This window comes from Momordica charantia (genome assembly GCF_013281855.1).
Source record: "Momordica charantia cultivar OHB3-1 chromosome 5 unlocalized genomic scaffold, Mcharantia_2.0 BLBB01000005.1, whole genome shotgun sequence".
NCBI lineage: Eukaryota > Viridiplantae > Streptophyta > Magnoliopsida > Cucurbitales > Cucurbitaceae > Momordica > Momordica charantia.
The window spans coordinates 24,216,744-24,236,556 of NW_028275163.1; the positions used below are offsets into that span (position 1 = coordinate 24,216,744).

The 19,813-nt window shown below is 36.6% G+C and overlaps 5 protein-coding genes across 8 annotated transcripts; 1 reads left to right on the forward strand and 4 right to left on the reverse strand.

Annotated features, from left to right (window-relative positions):
- Positions 1-1,765: 1,765 nt before the first annotated feature.
- On the reverse strand, positions 1,766-3,588 carry LOC111015120 (putative E3 ubiquitin-protein ligase RHC2A). Its single transcript, XM_022290045.2, has 2 exons — positions 3,405-3,588; positions 1,766-3,294 (listed from the first exon to the last, which is right to left on the reverse strand). Exon 2 carries the CDS (start codon positions 3,156-3,158, stop codon positions 2,232-2,234), a length of 927 nt encoding a protein of 308 aa, XP_022145737.1. The 5' UTR covers positions 3,159-3,294; positions 3,405-3,588; the 3' UTR covers positions 1,766-2,231.
- Positions 3,589-6,640: 3,052 nt separating this feature from the next.
- On the reverse strand, positions 6,641-7,779 carry LOC111015038 (thaumatin-like protein). The gene is made up of 2 exons (XM_022289946.2): positions 7,647-7,779; positions 6,641-7,556 (listed from the first exon to the last, which is right to left on the reverse strand). Exons 1-2 carry the CDS (start codon positions 7,762-7,764, stop codon positions 6,883-6,885), a joined length of 792 nt encoding a protein of 263 aa, XP_022145638.1. The 5' UTR covers positions 7,765-7,779; the 3' UTR covers positions 6,641-6,882.
- A 941-nt stretch (positions 7,780-8,720) lies between these two features.
- On the forward strand, positions 8,721-12,328 carry NDP1 (Tetratricopeptide repeat (TPR)-like superfamily protein). Of its 4 annotated transcripts, none has more exons than XM_088123603.1 (12): positions 8,722-9,073; positions 9,201-9,327; positions 9,438-9,511; positions 9,622-9,668; positions 9,778-9,928; positions 10,024-10,068; positions 10,140-10,344; positions 10,441-10,502; positions 10,650-10,750; positions 11,460-11,514; positions 11,580-11,633; positions 11,857-12,077. In XM_088123603.1, exons 1-12 carry the CDS (start codon positions 8,851-8,853, stop codon positions 11,862-11,864), a joined length of 1,152 nt encoding a protein of 383 aa, XP_087979729.1. In that variant the 5' UTR covers positions 8,722-8,850; the 3' UTR covers positions 11,865-12,077. The 4 variants fall into 4 exon arrangements, with proteins under 4 accessions (XP_087979731.1, XP_087979730.1, XP_087979729.1 ...); XM_022289937.2 differs by having other exon boundaries at positions 8,725-9,073; positions 11,936-12,328; XM_088123605.1 differs by lacking the exon at positions 11,460-11,514 and having other exon boundaries at positions 8,721-9,073.
- Positions 12,195-12,918, reverse strand: OHP (one helix protein). Its single transcript, XM_022289938.2, has 3 exons — positions 12,751-12,918; positions 12,478-12,600; positions 12,195-12,397 (listed from the first exon to the last, which is right to left on the reverse strand). Exons 1-3 carry the CDS (start codon positions 12,916-12,918, stop codon positions 12,329-12,331), a joined length of 360 nt encoding a protein of 119 aa, XP_022145630.1. The 3' UTR covers positions 12,195-12,328.
- Positions 12,919-13,567: 649 nt separating this feature from the next.
- LOC111015028 (L-type lectin-domain containing receptor kinase IV.1-like) lies at positions 13,568-17,097 on the reverse strand. The gene is made up of 2 exons (XM_022289936.2): positions 16,983-17,097; positions 13,568-15,979 (listed from the first exon to the last, which is right to left on the reverse strand). The coding sequence occupies exon 2, from the start codon at positions 15,754-15,756 to the stop codon at positions 13,735-13,737; it is 2,022 nt and encodes a 673-aa protein (XP_022145628.1). The 5' UTR covers positions 15,757-15,979; positions 16,983-17,097; the 3' UTR covers positions 13,568-13,734.
- Positions 17,098-19,813: the final 2,716 nt, after the last annotated feature.

The window sequence follows — 19,813 nt, forward strand, 5'->3', positions numbered from 1 at the left end:
AATCCCAAGGTGTCTATTCCTATTAAGTGGGACACCGCATTGACGTCGACTTTTTTAAATACTAGGTAAGTGAAAAATCTGTCACTTAAATCCCAAGGTGTCTATTCCTATTAGGTGGGACACCGCATAGACGTCGAGTTTTTTACTTACAGGCCGCATACACTCCTCCGAAAAACATGTGAACTTCTCTGAAATTCATCGTCGACAGTTTACATTTATATTTCACTTAAAAACTTAATAAACGACAAAAAATGTATAAAGTAACCACAAAAATTTTCAAATTTGGCTCCAAAGTCATTCAAGCAACTAAGGACTCATTTGGTAACATTCCCATTTCTTGTTTCTCGTTTCCAATTTTTTTAAGAAATCTAAATATTTTTTTAACTAACTTTGTTTCTTGTTTCTCCTTTTTTAGAAACATTCTCACAATTGTATAGAAATTTGGAAACAAAAACTAGTCTCCCATTTCTTGTTCCCATTTCCAATTTGTTCCACAATTATATAGAAATTTTAGAAACAAAAACTAGTCTCTCCTTTCTCGTTCCCTTTTCCAATTTGTTCCAAAACATAAATAAAAAAATTGTTTTATCATACTTGAATTCTTAGAATTTAGAATCACGCAATACATTTTTCTTCGTTAAAAATTAAGAAACAGGAATGTTACCAAACGAGCGTATACCAACAAAATAAAAATAATAACCACCACACAAAATTTTCATAATCATAACGAGTCACAAATCACACATATTAACAGATGTAGACATTTTTTTAGGTAGGTTAGTCTCGAACATCCTTTGGCCTCCCTACTGAAATGTGCATTGATCAGTCATTCGTCACATACAAAATCCAAATAGTATAAGACATGAAAAGCCTTATTTTTGTATCATGCAAAGAACCTCAAAAACAACTCCTTGTCTCGTCTTATCGCTGATTATGCCTTTGTCACTTATGCTTAGATATTATAACAAAAATCCAACAATCACAGCTTACATCTGCCGCCGAGTGGCATGACTGAGAAGGAATCTGCATAAGGGACACAAATTTCAAAAAGTTCCAACACATGTGACCTTACATCTCTGATACCAAACAAAACGAATAAGCTTTCCATTCCTTGGTAGTTCATTTTCAAGACATGAAAAAGGAGTACAACCTGTGCTGCGTGCTCACTTTCCTGCCCGAAACTCTTGACAAGTTCATACAAGAGAGAAAGAGACGTCCTCTTACTCATTTTCAGCACTTTGGTATCATCTGATTGGGTGCCATAAAGGAAATTACACTTGGAATAAAGCTACATTTACTTTGATATGAACTCAGAAAGCTGCTGGAAGGTGCACATGCATCAAGTGTCATCCTTAAGTTAAGAAATGATTGATGATATCAAATATATTGGTGCACAGAATAAAACCAGTAAGCTATGAATACTTGGAGCTTTCTAGAGCCAAGAGTCTTTTCAAGTACAGCAGCATGATTTTGAACAATAATGTATCAATCAACTTGTCAATAAACAAAGGCCTCTGCCCAGAATGAAAAGTTCTTCAACTGTATATAGATTAACTGGCTAGAATAACAAAATTACAAATATGACCTCACCTGAGTATAAAATTATCCCCACCCTCCTTGGCATCGTCAATCAGCCTTCTTTAAAGGTGGGATGAGATAGGGGTAATTTTGATACTTGAGCTGAGATCTGGGAGAGAAGCTATAAACTTCACCAGGAGATAGTATAATCGTACAACAGAATACCATATAGCAAAGTTCAGAGAGATGAAATTTAACTTAAAGCAATGTAGATTTTCGTGTCTTAAGGATAAGAGCTGCTTCGCAGTGAAGTTACAATGTTACATTGCATAGAAGGCAAAAATAAATGAACCTACTTGACATCAGCAAGAACTCCTTACCCACCTCTTTCCTTCTAACATCAAACAGCAAAAGACAACTAAATACTTGAACTGCCACAAAACCTTGACCAGGCAGATTGTACAACTCTCTCCCTTCTTTGTCTCTACATATACTTTCTCCAGTCAACTACATTTAAGTTAACGAATTATGTATTTATTTTTGATGTATTGCTATATACACCTAGTAAAAGTAAAATAAAAATTGTACATCTACATCATCACCCAAAAGGAAGACTGTTATAGGTCCAGTATCACTCAAAATCTCTAAAGGGAGTACATGCTGGGAATTCAACCTCTCTATAAGTATAAGTAAGCAGGAAACGTATAATTCGCCTAGGACGCCGTAAGGTGATTGTTCCTCCTTGAGCGTCTGTTGAATAATGTAGATGAGAAACTCCTTCTCATTAAACCAGTCCCTGAACTAGAATGATGTGATGAACTCCTAAACCTGCCAAAAAAAGAGAAGAAATTGCGAAAAACACGACGAAAACCACCACCCTCACTTGATCTCCTTCCGCTTGACGCCCATGAAATCCTCCTTGGAATACCGCTGGTGGTACTAAACCCACCATCAATTTCAGTGTAAACAACAGGAAGGTCGTGCTCTGCAGCTCCCCTACCCCAGGTAAACCTCCCAACAGCAAATCCCCCACCCGGAAGCCTCCAAATTGTTAATCCAACAACTTCTTCTGCAGACGCAGGGGAGCTCCGACCACTGCCATGTCCATCGGTAGGCAACTGATGCCGACAAACCGGACATGAATTCCGGATAGAAAGCCAAGGAAGTATACAATCCGAATGGTAGATATGCTTACACGGCATTTCTCGAGCCTCAGAGTCCAGTTCAAACGGTTCCTTACAGACAGCACAATGTGATTCCACGGGCACATGGCTAGCAAGAATCTTAACCACGGGCAAAGATTCAATTGCAGCCTTTGAAGCTGGTGGGTGTTCCAATGAGCCGACCCCATTCACCTCCAGCTGCGCCAATTGATTAAGAAGGCGGTCGAACCCCGATCCCATCAAGAATTCGGATATATTAGAAGGTAAGGGCCGCAGGGTAGACCCAGTACCATCATCATAATAAATCTCGTAATTACCTCCAGCTCCAATACCATTATTGCTAATAGCGCCCGCATTAGAGGGATCGCGTAGAACGATGATACGATTAAAAGGGGCGCGATCCTCACCGTTTCTTCTGCTGCGACGCAATCTTGGGACGAAGGAGGGGTCTGGGTCGGAAGCGTCATCGTGGTACATCGCAGCAGCCGGAAACCGATGGCGAAACGGAGACAGAGAGGGCGGCGACCAAAATTCTTCAACGTTTTCTCCACCACAGTCAGAACAACGGACCGAATCTAGGGCCCCAGCCCGAACCCCGAGGAACCGATTGCATCTGTAGCACCAATACGTCGATCCGATCAATTGATCAATCGAAAACAATGTCCCCAACTTCTTTACCAAATAAACCCTAATTATATAAAATTGATTAGAGATTGAAATTACCGATTCGAATTCGATGCGCGCAATTCAACGAACCCCAAGAAATTCCAAGAATCCAAAAATGATCTTCCTCGAACGGAAGGATGGATGCCAAAATTGCAGAAAAGCTTCAAATTTTAAGTGCTGTAGTAAAATCGAGAGAAAGAGAGAGAGAGAGACGGAAATGGAGGCTATAAACAATTGCGTGGAACTTCAACAGCGGGGGCGCGTCTTGTCAAATCGTGGAATTTACTCTTTTAGCCTTTTTAACTACTAAGCCAATTTCGTTATATGATTTTCATTAAACTAATTTATAATTAGCATTAATTATTGTACGTTGCCGCCATGTGCGTCTGTCTTCAATTTAAATAAACCAAAGTAATACATAATGTCTTAAAAACAAAAAAAAGCAATACCTATTAATAAATAATAAATCATATGCATTTAATCGCATAAGTCAACAATAAATAATATCTACTTTTTTAAATTGGAGATTTGAATTCATATTCTCCATATTTATTGTATTGGAAAAAATCATATTCATTTTATCTTTTAAATTTTATTTTATTTTAGTTCAAATATTATTTGGGTGGATCTACCTTCCACTTTGATTTATTTTTGTCCATGTAATTTATAAACCTTCATTTTGATTACTGTACTTTAAACTTTAATTAATTTTGGTCCAGGTACTTTTGAAATATCCATTTTAATTCTCTTATTTTTTAAGAATGATCACTTATAAAATTTTAACACATATTATATGTACAATGGAAATAATTTATAAACATTTGTGATTATGTTTTTTTAATTAGTAAATAAATTAAGTGATACGTTAAAAATGATCACTTATAAAATTTTAACACATATTATATGTACAATGGAAATAATTTATAAACATTTGTGATTATGTTTTTTTAATTAGTAAATAAATTAAGTGATACGTTAAAAAATGAAAATCGCAGGCAAAAAATAGTAAGTTTTTCTTTTAAGTATAATAACCAATATGTTCTAAAGACACAGAACTAGGCAAAAGTTGAAAAAACATGATCAAAATATATGTGAAAATGAATCAAGCAAAAAATATAGAGATAGTGTGTGAACTTTTATTTTATAATGATATGTTCCATATATTTTGGGAATTTCAAAATCAAATAATAATTTAAAAAAGATTATGTATAAATGTTTCTTTTGGTTGCAGGCCAGGTTATATTAAAGGCCTTTATTATTTGGGCTATGAGGATTTTAGTAATTTAATGGGCCTCCGAAGTCCAGCCCATACCAACCCAGTTAACAATTCGACATGTCGAATCTTATCTATCGTTCAAGCGCAGTTCAAGGTTTCAGCCTCTTCTTTTTCTTCAATTTCATTACCTCTCTCATGGCGCGCCAAGCAATTTTGGTTGTCGTCCTGCTCTGGCGAGGTATGGTTGAACCCTAATACCTTATTGATTAGGTAACGAATCTCTGAACTGAAGATTTTAATTATTTTTAATTTCGAAAAAGCAGAAGGGAGTTTAATAAATGTCAGATGGTGTAGGCAGTCCTGATGAAACGAACAATTGGTAGAAAATTGGTTCGAATCCAACGGGTGTATTATGACCATTAACTACAAATTCAATAATGCATTATACTGATTTTGTTTGTGTAAATGTTGGGTTAGCTAGTCTGCGTTGAGTTCATGCTGGATTTTGTTTGGGGATGGTGTTGCTTGAATATGTATTTCGCCTACTGTTAAAGTTCCGAATAGATTGGATTGAACTTGCTTGTGTTTGATAATGAGAAGTGTTTTGGTACTACTCAAGCTTGATTTCACCAACGTGGCAAGCCACATAGTGCTCCACGTGGGTGACTGAGGCTGGATGCTTCCGATAAGGTGAACACTGATTTTCAGAGCGAAGAATTGGTGTAGGGTTGTATAGCAGCCCACTTGAATACCTGTGAACAAGAAGTTAGGCACTAGTGTAGTGTTGGCCAAAGACTTTATGATGATTAAATCATAGTTAGTTTGGATCAAATTGGATAAAGGGTAGATTTCATACCTCTAACTGAGTGTCTTCCCATATTTATTTGGAGAAATTTCTCATATCCGGCTGCTAATTCTAATGCAAGTGACCACGTGGACTTGGTAGGTGGCAGGTATGTCCACATTGGTATATATACAAATCGCCATGTGCTTAGTAACAGACGGTGGGCTATGACCATGCTTACGAGACTTGCACGTGGTGGGTTATTTCTATACTATTATGCCACCTATTGTTGCGGAGGTGTGCCACAAACACGCTTAGAGAGGTGCACATGGCAGCATACTGCAATGGAGGTAGATCATTCATCGGATAGGTCACACTTGGTCATTGTCACTTGGTCATTGTCACCTGGTGTGGCCAGCTCGTAAGGCTGGGTAGTCAAATGTGAATGATTGACATTATTGGTCTGACCGTAGTCGACTGACTTTTAATGACTGGATCTAGTCTACATGGCCTTACCACCTGCTGCCACGCATCAGACTAGATATTAACCATTACAAGAAGGATCGAAGGTGGTTTACTGAAAGAGTGTGGATGTCATCAAGTGCATGAGGGAAATAATTCACGAGATGGAAGTTCCTGAAGAAGTCTTGGAAGCTAATGGAGCTTACACCGGTGGATATTGAAGGTAATTCCCTAGAAACAACAAAAATTATACTCTCAAAGAGGCCCTCAAGTTCTTGAGAGGTTGTTGTTGTTTAATCGACTAAATTCATTGGTTTCTGCCCAATGAAACTCCAGTTCACTCTTCCCTTTTTTACTGCTAGTAGTTTAGTAGAGGATCTCAAGTTTAATAAATGTGGGAGTGCTTTGTTTTAAAAAATTTTAATTAGGACATTTGAGCGTGTGGAATTATACTCTCATAATTCTATTTCGTTGGTCTAGGAATTTTGACAAAGTGTTTTCATTCTGTATTTGTTTTGTTTTAACCATGAGTTTTATCCAAAAAGTGTTGCTCCAAAGAATCAGAAAGAGCTTATTTTTTGTTGGCTGTTTTTTGCACAAGATATGAAAATGAATACAAATCTCTCTGCTGAAGATTACTTGTTGCTATTCTATAGGTTAGTTAAAAGCTATTACTCCTGTCAATATGAGGGAACATTTACGAACACTAAAGCAAGTTATAAACATGTTGTTTTACTGTCAATCTCTTTTCTGGGATGATATGTATTACAAAATATTGATAGAAGTCTGAATAGGAAACTCAAAGCAATAGATATAACTTTGATAAGCAAGTTGAGGTTAAAACAAAGATGAACTAATTTGATTTCTCTGAAACATGATATTTATATTGATACATAATGCAAAAATCTTCAACATATACTCATTGGACTCTATTTCTATGTAGCTAACAAAAAGAAGATAGGAAACATAGGATGGTTGAATAAACCACAATTTATAGAACTTTTAGATCTGCTAGAAGGCATTATTTTTGTACTGTCATAGACTTTTCCTCCTGCAGCAACTCGGAATCGTTCTCACATGGAAGGGCAGAAAGTGATGGCATAACGTGAAACCTTGCATTTACGAAGGCTGGAAGGGTCATCAAAAGCATAGGTGTAAGCCTTGGGGCACATGGCTTTGAATAAATGAGCAAATAGTGTTGGCCTGCAGGTTTTGGGGTCTGCATACTTCCCTGTGCAGCAGTACTTGGCTGATTGCATTGCTAAGCAGGCGCTCTTGCAGCCCACCACTTTTCCCTTTTTCTTCACCTCCAATGCTGATGGACAGAAAATGTTCACGTCGATATCGCAGGATGCGACGCCGCAGCCAGTTCCACCCCCAATCGGCTTCATTGAAAGAGGCAAATTGAACCCATCTACCAAACTAACATCATAGTAATGCAGGGGCGAAATAGATGATCCCAGAGTTACTTCAACCATAGTTGCTGGAGGAACACCAGCAGTACCTCGACAGTGTAATCTGCCCGAACAATCTCCAGTGTCGCACGTTCCTTTGCCATCATGGCTAAAAGAACAGCCTTGCCTGCCCCAAATCCTGCCTGACCACTTCCTTGGCACCTCCAACACTACGTGCTTGCCGCTGCCGAGATGAAAACCACCATCCATTGGGGTCTGGTGGCCTGAATTGCCGAGTATTCCAGGCCAGACACTTTCCTTGCAGTTGTTTGCTAAAATGAGTTGCTCTCCACCTGCAAGCAGAAAAGGAAAACCTTAGTCCATGAAGTGAATAGGAAAGGAAAGTTACCGAAAGACGAAACTATCCAAGTACGCTTAATTACTCGTAAGCAAGATGGAGATCGCGGAACAGAAGACGAGAAACAGAAAGAAATACATGATCTGAAACTTTGTGATCTGACTGACAGATTTGGGAAGAGAGGTATCATTTAAAGGCTGCATTGGACAACCCTTTGTTTTTCCCGTGTGATACTCCTCCCACTCTCACTTTCACTGTAAAGAAGGGATATATCCATTCCTTCAAATTGAGGTCATTCTCTCTCTCGCTTTGATAGATTGAACTTGTACTCAGCTAAACTGATGCTTCACTTTGCTACATTTTCTCTTTCAAATATGCTGCTCTCCCTGAAGATGATGGATTTATTTAATTGCAAAAATCATGAAATTTCATTTCCACACAAGCAGATTCTCATTGTACATGAAAAAAAGTAGTCAAATTTTCATGGAAACGATTGCTTGGGTTGTTCAAAAAGGGTAAAGTTGCTTGATGAACGTTGAAGTTTTGAATTTCATGCTTTTGTTTTCTCTTCATTTTAAAATATTGTTGCTTGCTGCTTTTGAGTTGTTAGAAGCCTTACTTTATATTCTCATTGGGTGATTAAGTGAGAGAGACTATTAATGGAATATATAGGCAGAGTTTGCACTATGTTGATGTTGTTAAAGTTCCGCTGTTCTAAACTTAATGAGAACGGGGATGATTGAAGAAGATCAAAGCAATTTAAGGTTGAAAATATCAGTAACTTGAAGATAAAGACTGCACAAAATGTTTAAACACGTATTTGTCTCATCTTCCCATAATGGGGTGATTTAAACGATTTTAGATTTTTTTCGACATGTTGATATTTCTATTTTACATATCTATGAATTCAATATCGATATCTATATTTTTATTATATTGTAAAATAAATATTACCATGAAAAACTATAAAATTCATTTGGAAGGGTTATACATATATTTTATGAATTTCTTGAATTTTCTAAACATATTTATGGACATCAATATTTTCATAAATTTAAAAACTCGACAATTTCGTGAAAATTGACAAATATTTTTTATGCTCAAACTTTATAAACTCATTTATTATCTTTGGCGTTGAATTTAAGCGTTTCTCTCTCTCTCTCTCTCTCTCTCTCTCTCTCTCTCTCTCTCTCTCTCTCTCTCTCGTATTTTGGATTTTGGAGGGAGGCCAGTTTTGGCAACACATAATCAGCCAAAACTTTGGTTCGAACACCGACTCTCTGGTACCCATGAATCGCGTCGCCGTTCTGCTGTCCAAGACCACCGCCGCCGTCGTTCGAACTGCGAGATTGGGCTCATGCTCCCGTTGCTCTCTTCTTCCTCCTTCGTCGTGCTTATGGCTAGCTTCACCGTTGAGGCTACTTCACGTTGGAATCGACCGCCCAAATGCGAGCTCGGTCACTCTTCAGATGATCAATTATGCTCTCTCTCACGCTAGGTCTCTGAAATCAGGTCCATATCTTTATTTGTTTTACTTATTTCGTCTTGTTTCTTGATTCTTACAACTCCTGGAGTCGTTTTTATGTCAAAAATGGGTATGATTCTTTTTGGTCTGTAATCTTCTTAATGTGACAATTAGACGAATCATACGCACAAGGTTTTCTGGTTCTGGAGCAGTGCCTCTCTGCTCAATCAAATGAAGGTCAAGATGCCGATAACTCCAGGGGAGCAGTATTACTTGCTATGTCTACTTTGCTTTCTGAAAGGTTTTCCTTCTGTTTCATCTATTCTTGTTCGATTCATTTTATATAGCCGGGTAATAATATTGGATAGAATTACTGATTGCTTAATAGTTGTTCCATTTTGGTTGTTTCAGAGGTAATGTTCAGGATGCTATAGATAAGCTTCAGCGAGTCGAGGATTTAGCACATTCCTCCCTTGACATTAGAGGTAAAGTTTCCAAGTCTTTTTAGTCCATTCTTTTAGCCTTGTTAAGCTCGGTTCAAATTAATTATCGGGGGCTCGTGTTCGACTGTAACTGATTCTTGTATTTCTTATAGTTGCCGCTCTTGAAGCACTTGCTGGACTTCATCTCGAATTAGGCCTGGTAAATATCCCTATTGCTTTTCACGTTGCTTCAAGTGATCTTTTCCTTTTCTCACCTCAAATTAAGTAACATGGATCGAAGTTATCTGGGGATGATTTTTCATATATAGGATGATTCTTCATCAGTTATCGCAGATAAATGCTCAAAACTATTGCAAAGTAGTGAGCCAAATGCTGATGATGGAAATTCTGGGGTTCTGAGAGCTCGTGTTAAAGCTGTAAAGGGGCTGGTTGAGCTTGTTAATAATAATCTTGAAGCAGGTGTTTATATTTTTGTTTTCTCTCTACAACTTTGTTCTGCTGTGGTTTCTGTCTCTAATTTTTACTTAAGTTAACTATTGGTTATCTATATGCAGCTGAATCGTTGTTTAAAGGGTTTCAAACTATTGAAAGATGTGCTGGTGAGGTTCACTTTTAACGATCCACGTGGGAAAATTTAATTATTACATTCTATTAACATTTCGGTTTGTAGGCAGTGCTGCTTTATCATATGGAGAATTCTTACATGCCACACACAACTTTTCATCAGCAAAAGAGGTGTATCAGAGAGTAATAGAAATGGGATCAGAAGTCAAAGATTTGAGCGAGCAATGTGCATTAGCTGGCGGTAATATGTCTCCAAAGGAAGTATACTTGGCTGCGACTTGTTCTTTAGGACAGCTTGAGGGGAACTTGGGGTAGCATCTTGATTATTCTGCTATGTTGGGCTACTTGTCAATTAGATTTCCTTGTTGCATGAATCACAAATCTTAATTATACCCTGTTTTGTTTAGGAATTTTGCTGAAGCTGAGGACATACTGACAAATGCGTTAACTAAAACAGAAGAATATTTTGGTATGCTAGTTAGTTTAGAACTTCCAGTATATTTGAATCTGTACAATATATATACAACTGAGGTTCCTGTTTGTTCTCCTGTGGCATTGTTTGGCTATTTCCCAAGTGGATCTGGGGTTCTGATTTTAGGAACATTACATGGTACAGGATCTCACCATCCCAAGGTTGGCGTTGTCTTAACCTGCATAGCACTCATGTTTCGACACAAAGCAATGAAGGAACATTCAAGTTCACTTTTGATTCAGGAGGTTGGATTTTGCTCCTGCTCTCTTCTGTTTGGAATATGTAGATTCTTTGTTGTTAATCAAACTTGTTGCATGAGGCGCAGGTTGGTAATTTAGTCTAGTTAACTTGGCGAAGTGTTTTAGTTATAGAAGTGACATATCAAGGGTAACTATGACTTAGAAACATTAAGCAGTAAATACTAAGTCCCAATTCCTAGTGCCCTTGCAAGGGTTACGGGAAGAGTTCTATCAAAAGGGAAATGAAGTTGCATTAGAAGATTTCTAATTGAAAATGAAATTGTCTGAAGTTAACCGAACGTCAATTTGAGAAGAGGTAGCTCTGGTCTGAATCATTTGTCTCGTGTAAATCTACTATCAAATTACTTTGTGAGAATTGTTGTGGCGTGGCTTTTTCCCCTGCTTCACTTGTGTTCTAAACTCCCTTCAATTATAAGCAAAAATTATTCATCATTTTGTGCATTTAGAAAGGTGTTGATTTCTCTTCCAAAGATCCTGGCTTTTCGTTCATCTTGTCTACTTGCCTGCATACTCTACTACTCTCGAATCTTTTGTCAAGTTAGTACTTAAAAATTATACAACTTATTTAGTCATCGCAAAGTTGTCTATGCAATTCAGTTTCAGTTCGCAATTAGGCTTCTGATCAAATTATCAAGTTTTTCTTGTTAGTTGCATACTTGCATTTCAGCAGATTGCTCCAAAATTTCATTTACAGGGACTCTATAGGAGAGCAATAGAGATGCTGAAAGTTTCACCATTAGAGGTGGAAGGTATTATGAACCAACTCACCATCATAACTTATTAATTTTAAACTGAATGGTTTATTCTTTTGAAGGCACGGGAGAACAAGCAAAGGTGGACGGAAGAGACATAGCAGCCATCGCTAGAGGTACTGATCAAGCATCTAAGCGACTCTAAGCATTTGGCTCGAGGCTTATATAAAGAACAAACAATTCAGTGCATCAGATCAAAATGTTTATAACTAGAGTTTTAGTGGTTAAACATTTGACAGCTTTCAGTTGCACTCTTAAATGATACCCAGATGAACTGATCATACCCCGCCACTGATTATGGTTGAAAATCTCTCATAAATTCATATGATATTGTAGCAGAGACATAGCTTCATAACCGTGGTGACCTGAGTATTGACCGATAATGAAACTAGTCACTGACATCAGGTTGCCTCTGTAGGTGGGTATGGGGAGGTACTTAGCGTCCAACAGAATAGAAAGACTCAAGGAGAGCAGATGAAGAAATGGGCGCAACTTGCTTGGAGGAATCGCAGGTTATCACTGGCAGAAGCACTGGACATAGCTCAGCCTCCTTCCAAGGTGCCTGTTATCGATACTCGAATCTGTAGGGTTATTTAGTTTGCAATATTCTCGAGTTCTGGTTATTAGGAATCCTTACAGAAGACAAGAGAGTGAACATATTCTCTACACTGACGATGTTATGTAAAAACTTTTGAAGTTTAAGAACTTGAAGATTGTAGAATTCTCTGATACAGTTGAAAGTGCTCTGTTACAGTTACAATTTTGAATGAAAGAACAGAGGATCTCAAGATGATTACAAGTTTTCTGGAAATCATAGAGGAAGATCTAGGCCTTTACCAACATCAACTCCAATCACCTGAAGTATTCCTTTGTCCAAAATCTGAAAAATCAGACAAAAATGAATAGAACCCACTAATTTGAATATAGAAGTAAAAGATAGAAACCTAACGGAAAACTCACCAGCTCTACTATGAAAATCCCAACGAGGCCCATCATGCAGGCTCTGGAATTCCAGATTTCAGCAGTTTTAGTGAATCCAAGAAACGGGGCTTCAAATTTCGGCTCTACTTTTGGCAATTCAACCTTGGAAAAAGAAAAGAAAAAGGTAACTCGCTAGCCCACATGAATTTATTATTCTGAATTTATCTAAGCTTTTCAGATGGAAACAAAGTTATCAACAGGCGAAACAGAAATGGGAAAAGTTCACAAATTTGAAGAGGATAGACAGTGTACTCCAGCCGGAAGCTTTGCGGCCTGAACCCTAAAAGGGACACGAGCCCTGCTGTTGTTGGCACGGACTGAACCAATTTGAAAGAGACAGAGTCGGCCGTCTTGACGGTTACCAGTCGGAGCTCTGGCCGGAAGAAGAGAAGATGATAACATCGCAGAGGAAGACGCCATTATTTGGTAATGCTTCAACACAACCACAACCACTGCTTCGGTAATCTTATCAAAATTTCCCTCTTTAATTTTATTTTCCGGAACTCTTTTCTCCACGTTGGATTAAATGCCAGGCTGAAGTCTGGGTCCCACTAGATCCGGAGGATTTTCAGATTTGTTCAAATTGTTTTCACTTCACTGATTATTGACCATCGGGAAATTGTAGACATATAAAAACGGGACATAAATTGTCCACTCGTATTAAATTTTTATTAGAAAAACATCCATACGAAGTAAACATTTTTCTGAAGAAAATTTCCTTCCAACCATTATTCCGTTCTTGCCTTTAAATATGTGAAATTAAAAAAAAAAGGATTTCTGATCCTTCACATAGGAAAAGGTATAGTTTTCTTTTGTTTTTTTTGTTTTTTTTCTTAAACTTCTGCATTTTCAATGGATGAATCTTGAAAATATTTGATGTCTTGAAGATTAAATTTTTAAAACTCGAATTCTTACGCCACACCTTTTGTTAATTTTTGAAACCTGTTTTAAAGCCTAAAAAATCAACTGGATCTATAAATATAAGTTTTATTTTTTTATTAACTTAATAATAGTATAGTATGAAATCTAAATTATTGTTCCAAAAGATTTAGAAACTGTGCTACAAGGGTACTCCGAAAGCAAAGAATATTGGGATTATTTCACACTGTTATTACAACAGCAAACAAGTCTGGATTACTATAACCTGTAGTATTAACAAACTCAGTAACAAATATATACTTTATTTCAGGTGAAAAAATCCCAATCTGTGGACTAAGCGTTGATAAAAGCCAACATTCAACGGCCACCAGATAGGAGAGACTGAGCATCAGAAGAATGAGCGAAAGCCTTCTCGAAGGAAGAAGAAGAATGAGCGAAAGCCTTATCCAGGGAAGACGAGTAGGACATGGCAAGATCATCGAAACCTTCATAATCACCATCTGAAGTTTCGATAGAAGTCATCTCCGGCATGGGAGCGTCCCCTTCCAAGTACTGAACAATTTGGCGCATGCTGGGCCTGGCCATTGGGTTGGATTGAGAACATAACAACCCAAGTTTCAGCACCATCTCTATCTCCTCTGCTACATACTCTGTTCCCAAGTTTGGATCCTTGGCCTCCACAATAGCTCCTCTCGCCCAACATAAAAACACCCAATCCACCAATATTACATCTTCTGTCATTCCCCGAATCTCCATCGGCCTCCGCCCAGTCGCAACCTCCAGCAAAAATGCCCCAAAAGCAAACACATCCATGTGGGTCGTTGGCCGGCCAGTTCTGGTGTGCTCCGGAGCCAAATATCCGAGTGTCCCGACGATGTGGGTGGTTTGGGGGTCTGTTCCATGGTCATACAGTCTTGCCAGCCCAAAATCCCCCAATCTTCCATTTAACTCATTGTCTAGCAACACATTACTGGCTTTGACATCTCTGTGAATCACAACTTGCTCCCATTCTTCATGCAGGTAAAGCAGCCCCGACGCCACCCCTTTTATGATTCGAAACCTCTGGTTCCAATTCAGACTGGGATTCGGTTCGCCAAACAGGTACTTATCCAAGCTTCCATTGTGCATATAATCATACACTAAAAGCAGCTCTCCTTTGCGTCTGCAATAGCCTAAAAGTTGCACGAGGTTTCTGTGGCGGAGCCTCCCAAGACTAACAATCTCAGCCACAAATTCCTTCATTCCCTGCCTTGATTCATGAGATACCCTCTTGACAGCAATTTCAAGTTTGGATTTTGGTAATACCCCTTTGTAGACTCGTCCGAATCCACCAGAACCCAGAAGCCCTTTCTCTTTAAATCCATTTGTCGCGACGTACAAGTCTTTGTATTTGAACCTGTGAGGCCCATAATCAAGTTCCCAGTCTTCCAGCAGCTCAGCGAACTTCTTCCTCCTCCTGACCACATGAACAATGGCCAAAATCACCAACAAAAGAATCCCTCCAGCAATCAAAGGCAACCCAATTGTTAAAAGTTTGGATATGTGTTTTTTCCGAGGCAGCTTTGGGAGGTGAGCAATGTCAAGACTTTGAGCCTGCCCGTTTAATCTGAAACTCCAACCTAAAACATAATGAGAAGTTGAAACCGAGCCAGTGGCAGATGAAAATCCGACGAACAGGGAGTTGTTTATGACAGACGAAAGGTCTCGGGAGAAAGACAAAAGTGGGGTTTTGGGTTTGGGAATGTCAATTGGGGCCAAAGTGACATTGATTTCTTTGTTGATACCATCATATTCAATCCAAACCTGCATTGGTTGGCCACTTATAAGACTCAAGTTTCTGAATTTCCCGTCGTTGTCTGCGAAAAATCCAGCTGATTCAGCTTTCTCAGAGACCAACCCATTTATGTCTATGCCAACGTGATTGGCATCGATATCGTTGAACTCTGTACTCTGAATCGTGTCAAGCTCTACTGCAAATACATGGTTGGTTGCGTTACCGTTGTTGCTTTTATTGAAAAGGCCAAGATACTGGCTTGGAGTGGCTCCGGGGAAGCCTTTCATCGGAGCCACCACAAAGACAATTCCATGGCCGCTTAGAAATGGGTATTCAGAAATAATGGCAAAGACAAAAGTGGTAGAGAAAGAGGAGATGCCATTGGAGGAGTTGACAAAATTTACTGGATTAGGATAGAAGGCATGCCCACTTTTTTGCTTGGTCTCGTTGGTCAGTTTCAGGAGGCCATTAGGGGTAACAACAGCCATGCCATCGAGGGATAGATTTGCATGCTGGAAGCCATTGAAGATGAAACTGGGACCTCCAGAAGCAGCAGAGACTGAGCTCACAAACAGAGACACCATGATTGCGAGCTTGAAGAACATGGGTTTCTTCTCTTCTCTTCTTTCTTTAATCTCTTTTTTTTGAAGTGGAACACAGGAAATGCACTGTTTCTTCAGAAGGGGCCATCAAAACTACAGCGTTCAGAAACTTGGAGGAATTCTCCCGGGTAAGCAATCTCTTTCAAACATCTTATATTTATTTTGAGAACGTCTTCATATTTGATTCAGTTCTTTCTCGCCGTTGAAGAATTCCCGATTAGCCAAACTGATAAGGAAAACAAGAGACCCCCCACATTTTAATACTTAAAAATCCAATTGAATCTTATCGTTTTAGTTTTAAAATGTTAGATTTTCTGAGTATAAAATTAGTTGGTAGGTCGCCTGGTTACAAACTAAGAAAATAAAATTTTGTCAATTTCTGGATTTGAAAGTAGATACAAAAACATCGATTTCAATACCAAAAACTTTAGAGAGAATTTTTAAATTCAAAACACAGAGTCTACATTATATATATTTATAACAAAGTATCGATCTAATCTTACTAATTCTACTTAACATTAATAAAGTAATACTTTTTTTTTTAATTTTTTATATTTGGTTTTGCTTTTGCTGTACTTTGTTTATTTTATTCTTTGAGTTCAGCTGTACAAAAATGTTTGACATTTAAACAAATACCGAAAATATAATATAAGTGCAAGTGTGTTTTTTATCTCCTAGATAGATGAATATAATAATTGGTTATTTTATTAAAACCAAAGTCAATTTTACTAAAATATTTCAATTGCTGTAGAACTTTCCATTAAAATCCAGTTCCACCAAAAGTAGTAGGTCATAGGTTACAGTTTACACAAATCACCTTATAAACTAAATAATAATATAAAAAAATTAAATAATATTTTTTGATTTACATGGAAAATTTGAAGAGTATTTGAGTTCAAATACAATGGACAAATATGTGTTTTTAAATATAATAGAAAGTCTAAATTTTGCAAAATTAACATGATCTAAATCAAACTTAAACTCGATCGAACATAAAGTAGATTACGGAGAACAATTATGCATATGTTTTGAAAAAGCTGAAAAGTTGCAACATTTTTCCAGCATAAATAGGGTTATTACTCATTACAGTATAGGGATCCAAAAGAAAAATAGAAGTTACAAAGAAGAATTAGTTTATGAAGTAAACTTGCCTAGTAATTCAGATAAAGGAAAATTAGTGCTTGATGATTACAGATTAAGGGAAATAGTTGCGAAATTAGAGAGCTTACTTGTTAGAGTTTGCCTTTGGCCGATCATGGTGGTTGAGAGAGAATTAGAGAGAGATATGTGAGACAAGAGAGAGGAGAGGAAAAAAAGGGGACGAGGAAGAAATTTGGGTCAACGTTGATTGAGATATTTTATATTTTAATTTCTTGGTTTATATTTCTTCTTCTAGAACTATCGTTTTTATTTTTACCGTAAATAATAAATCGTGAGAAAAAAGAATGGGAGGTAAAAATTAAAAATAGTAGTAATTTGGGGACTGAGTTTGAAATAGTAGTTTGATGTTCTATATTATTATTTTGGAAAAAAATTATTTCAATAACTTGAACCATTAATTTAATGGATATTGTTGGGAAGTAAAAGGAACTCTAACATTAGCCATTAATACATTGCTTGTTTAATTAATAAATTTATGTAGGTTTTTTAACCATAAAAATTTTAGGAGAATTATGGACTGTTTATTTATTTTGACTCAACCTTTAAGTCAGGTTGTTTATGTACCTAATAATCCGACTCAAACAATTTGAGTTAGAATCAGAACTTTTTAGCATTCCCAAATCATAATAATAGGAGACGAACAAATTTTAACGGTTAGTAACCTTCTGTATTAGGTGGAAAATTCAATTCTTTGTTCTCGTCTCAATTATAATATTATATTCTCGAAAAAAAAAATTAGATACTAATGCCTTATCTTTTCCATTTAAGTGTAGGTTCAAATTTTGTACTCCAAGGTGATGTAATAATCTAAAAAAAAAAATACGATTTTAGAATTATTATCTTCTAGAGATTTAGAAATGATTTTGAAAAAATATATAGGAGAATAACTTAGTGATTAAAATATTTTTTTTACCTCTTTTAGGGGTGTCTTTTTTGTGGGAATTTTAAATATCTACTTGACATCTAAATTTTCATATTTAAATGGTAGTAATATGCTATGTCAGAATCATGTAAAAATGAGCGGAATAAAATACAAACATTTTTTATGAAAGAAAATTTATAATATCGACGAACGTAATAACACCACTAAGGTTTCATGTCAATGGATATTTTTGGAAAAGTAATAAAATATATATTATATATATATATGTATATATATATATATATAGATTCTAAAAAAAATTAAAATAACAAATAATCGTTTCACCATTTTTATATAAGTTAAAAATTATTAATATTAATATTATATTTATATTAGAACAATTTTGTTGTTATTTTATATAATTGGTTGATCTTTTTGTAATATTATGAAAATGTGATTTATTTCTCGGGCCGATATCAATTTCATGGATATATAATCAGGTAGATATTTATTGCGGTGGGAGTAGTACTCGAAATTCTCACAACCAACATATAGAAATTGACTTCATTGAAACGTGGGCCAAAATTATTTATTTATTTATTCAAGACTAAAGTTAAACTCGAGAGGTTCATTTTTTCATACATAAACGATTTATTTTCTTAAATATTACATTACCAAATAAGAATCTGAAAATGCCAACGTTTGAACCCAAGTTTTCAAACTTCGACCGAAATCAATCCCTTAAAAAAAATTAAAAAAATGAATTTTTTTTAAAATTAAGAAAGAATAAAGTATCCAATATTTTGCGATTTACCTGGAAATCTTTTAGAGTTTAAATTTTAAGAGCAAGCATATAATATATAACATCTTCCTCTTTCTCGTGTTGGGATATTATTGAACTACTCTTAAATTCGAAAGTTTAAATCAAATGATTATAATAAATTTAATTTTTTATCAATATAAATGAAATAAAAAAATGAAAAGTTGGAGAAAGAATGTTAGATGAGATGATTATAGATTACCAAAATCATTAATGAAGTTTAAGTTAGGTGTCTATTTGGTCCGTGAAGTTTGAAAGTAGACATTTTTAATCCTTGAAGACAAAGAAATACACGTATGTCACTGTCTTACATTCTGATAGATGATATTAATTTAATTCAATGACGTATCTATTAGATTTATAAATTAATCCAGAAAATATTCTTATTTACTTTTAATTTAAGTTTTAAGTCGAAATATTTTTTGTGCGTGCAGAAATATACCATCCTTTTGTATACCTATCTGAAATAGGTGTTCATTTGGTCCCTGGAATTCTAAAATGAACATTTTTAGTCTCTTAATTTAAAAAATAGTTCTAAATGGTTCTTAAATTATTTTTAGTTGACTAATGTTGATATTGATGAGACAAAAAAATATTAATTTAATAATATATTTTCTCATGACTGGACTTTTCTCATGTATTTTATAAAAATTATCCCCACCTTTTCTCCTACTTTTTACCACTGGCCACGCCAACTTCCGGCGACCTTCGCCAACCACGAAGGAGAGATGCGAGCTTTCCTCGAGCCGTCTGAAAATTTTCATCCTCAACGCCACTCTTAAATTTGTTTTATTCTGCTTCGCAATTTGCCTTGTGCACCCACCATTTTCTATCTTCCTATCATCCCCTTCTTCGAACCCCTCTCTCTAGAAATCATATCTGTCTTCTTCTTCCTCAATTCTCTACTCCAATTTACACACCCCATTTACAATTTTTCCCAAATTCTCTCTGTACTCATGCCTTCTGACGCCAGCGACCATCGCAAGACCGCCACCAAGCCACTTGGCCCTCCGCTGGAGCAAGAGCACTCATCTTGCCCACCTTGTGATTCCACTAATACTAAATTTTGTTACTACAGTAACTATAATTTCTCTAGTCGAGGCACCTCTATAAGTCCTGTAGGCGCCAGTGCTCTTCGACGACCTTCACCGGTGGTTGCAGCAATCGATGGTGAGCCTCGCCTTGAGATGAGGGAGCTAGAAAGAAGTGAAAAGGTA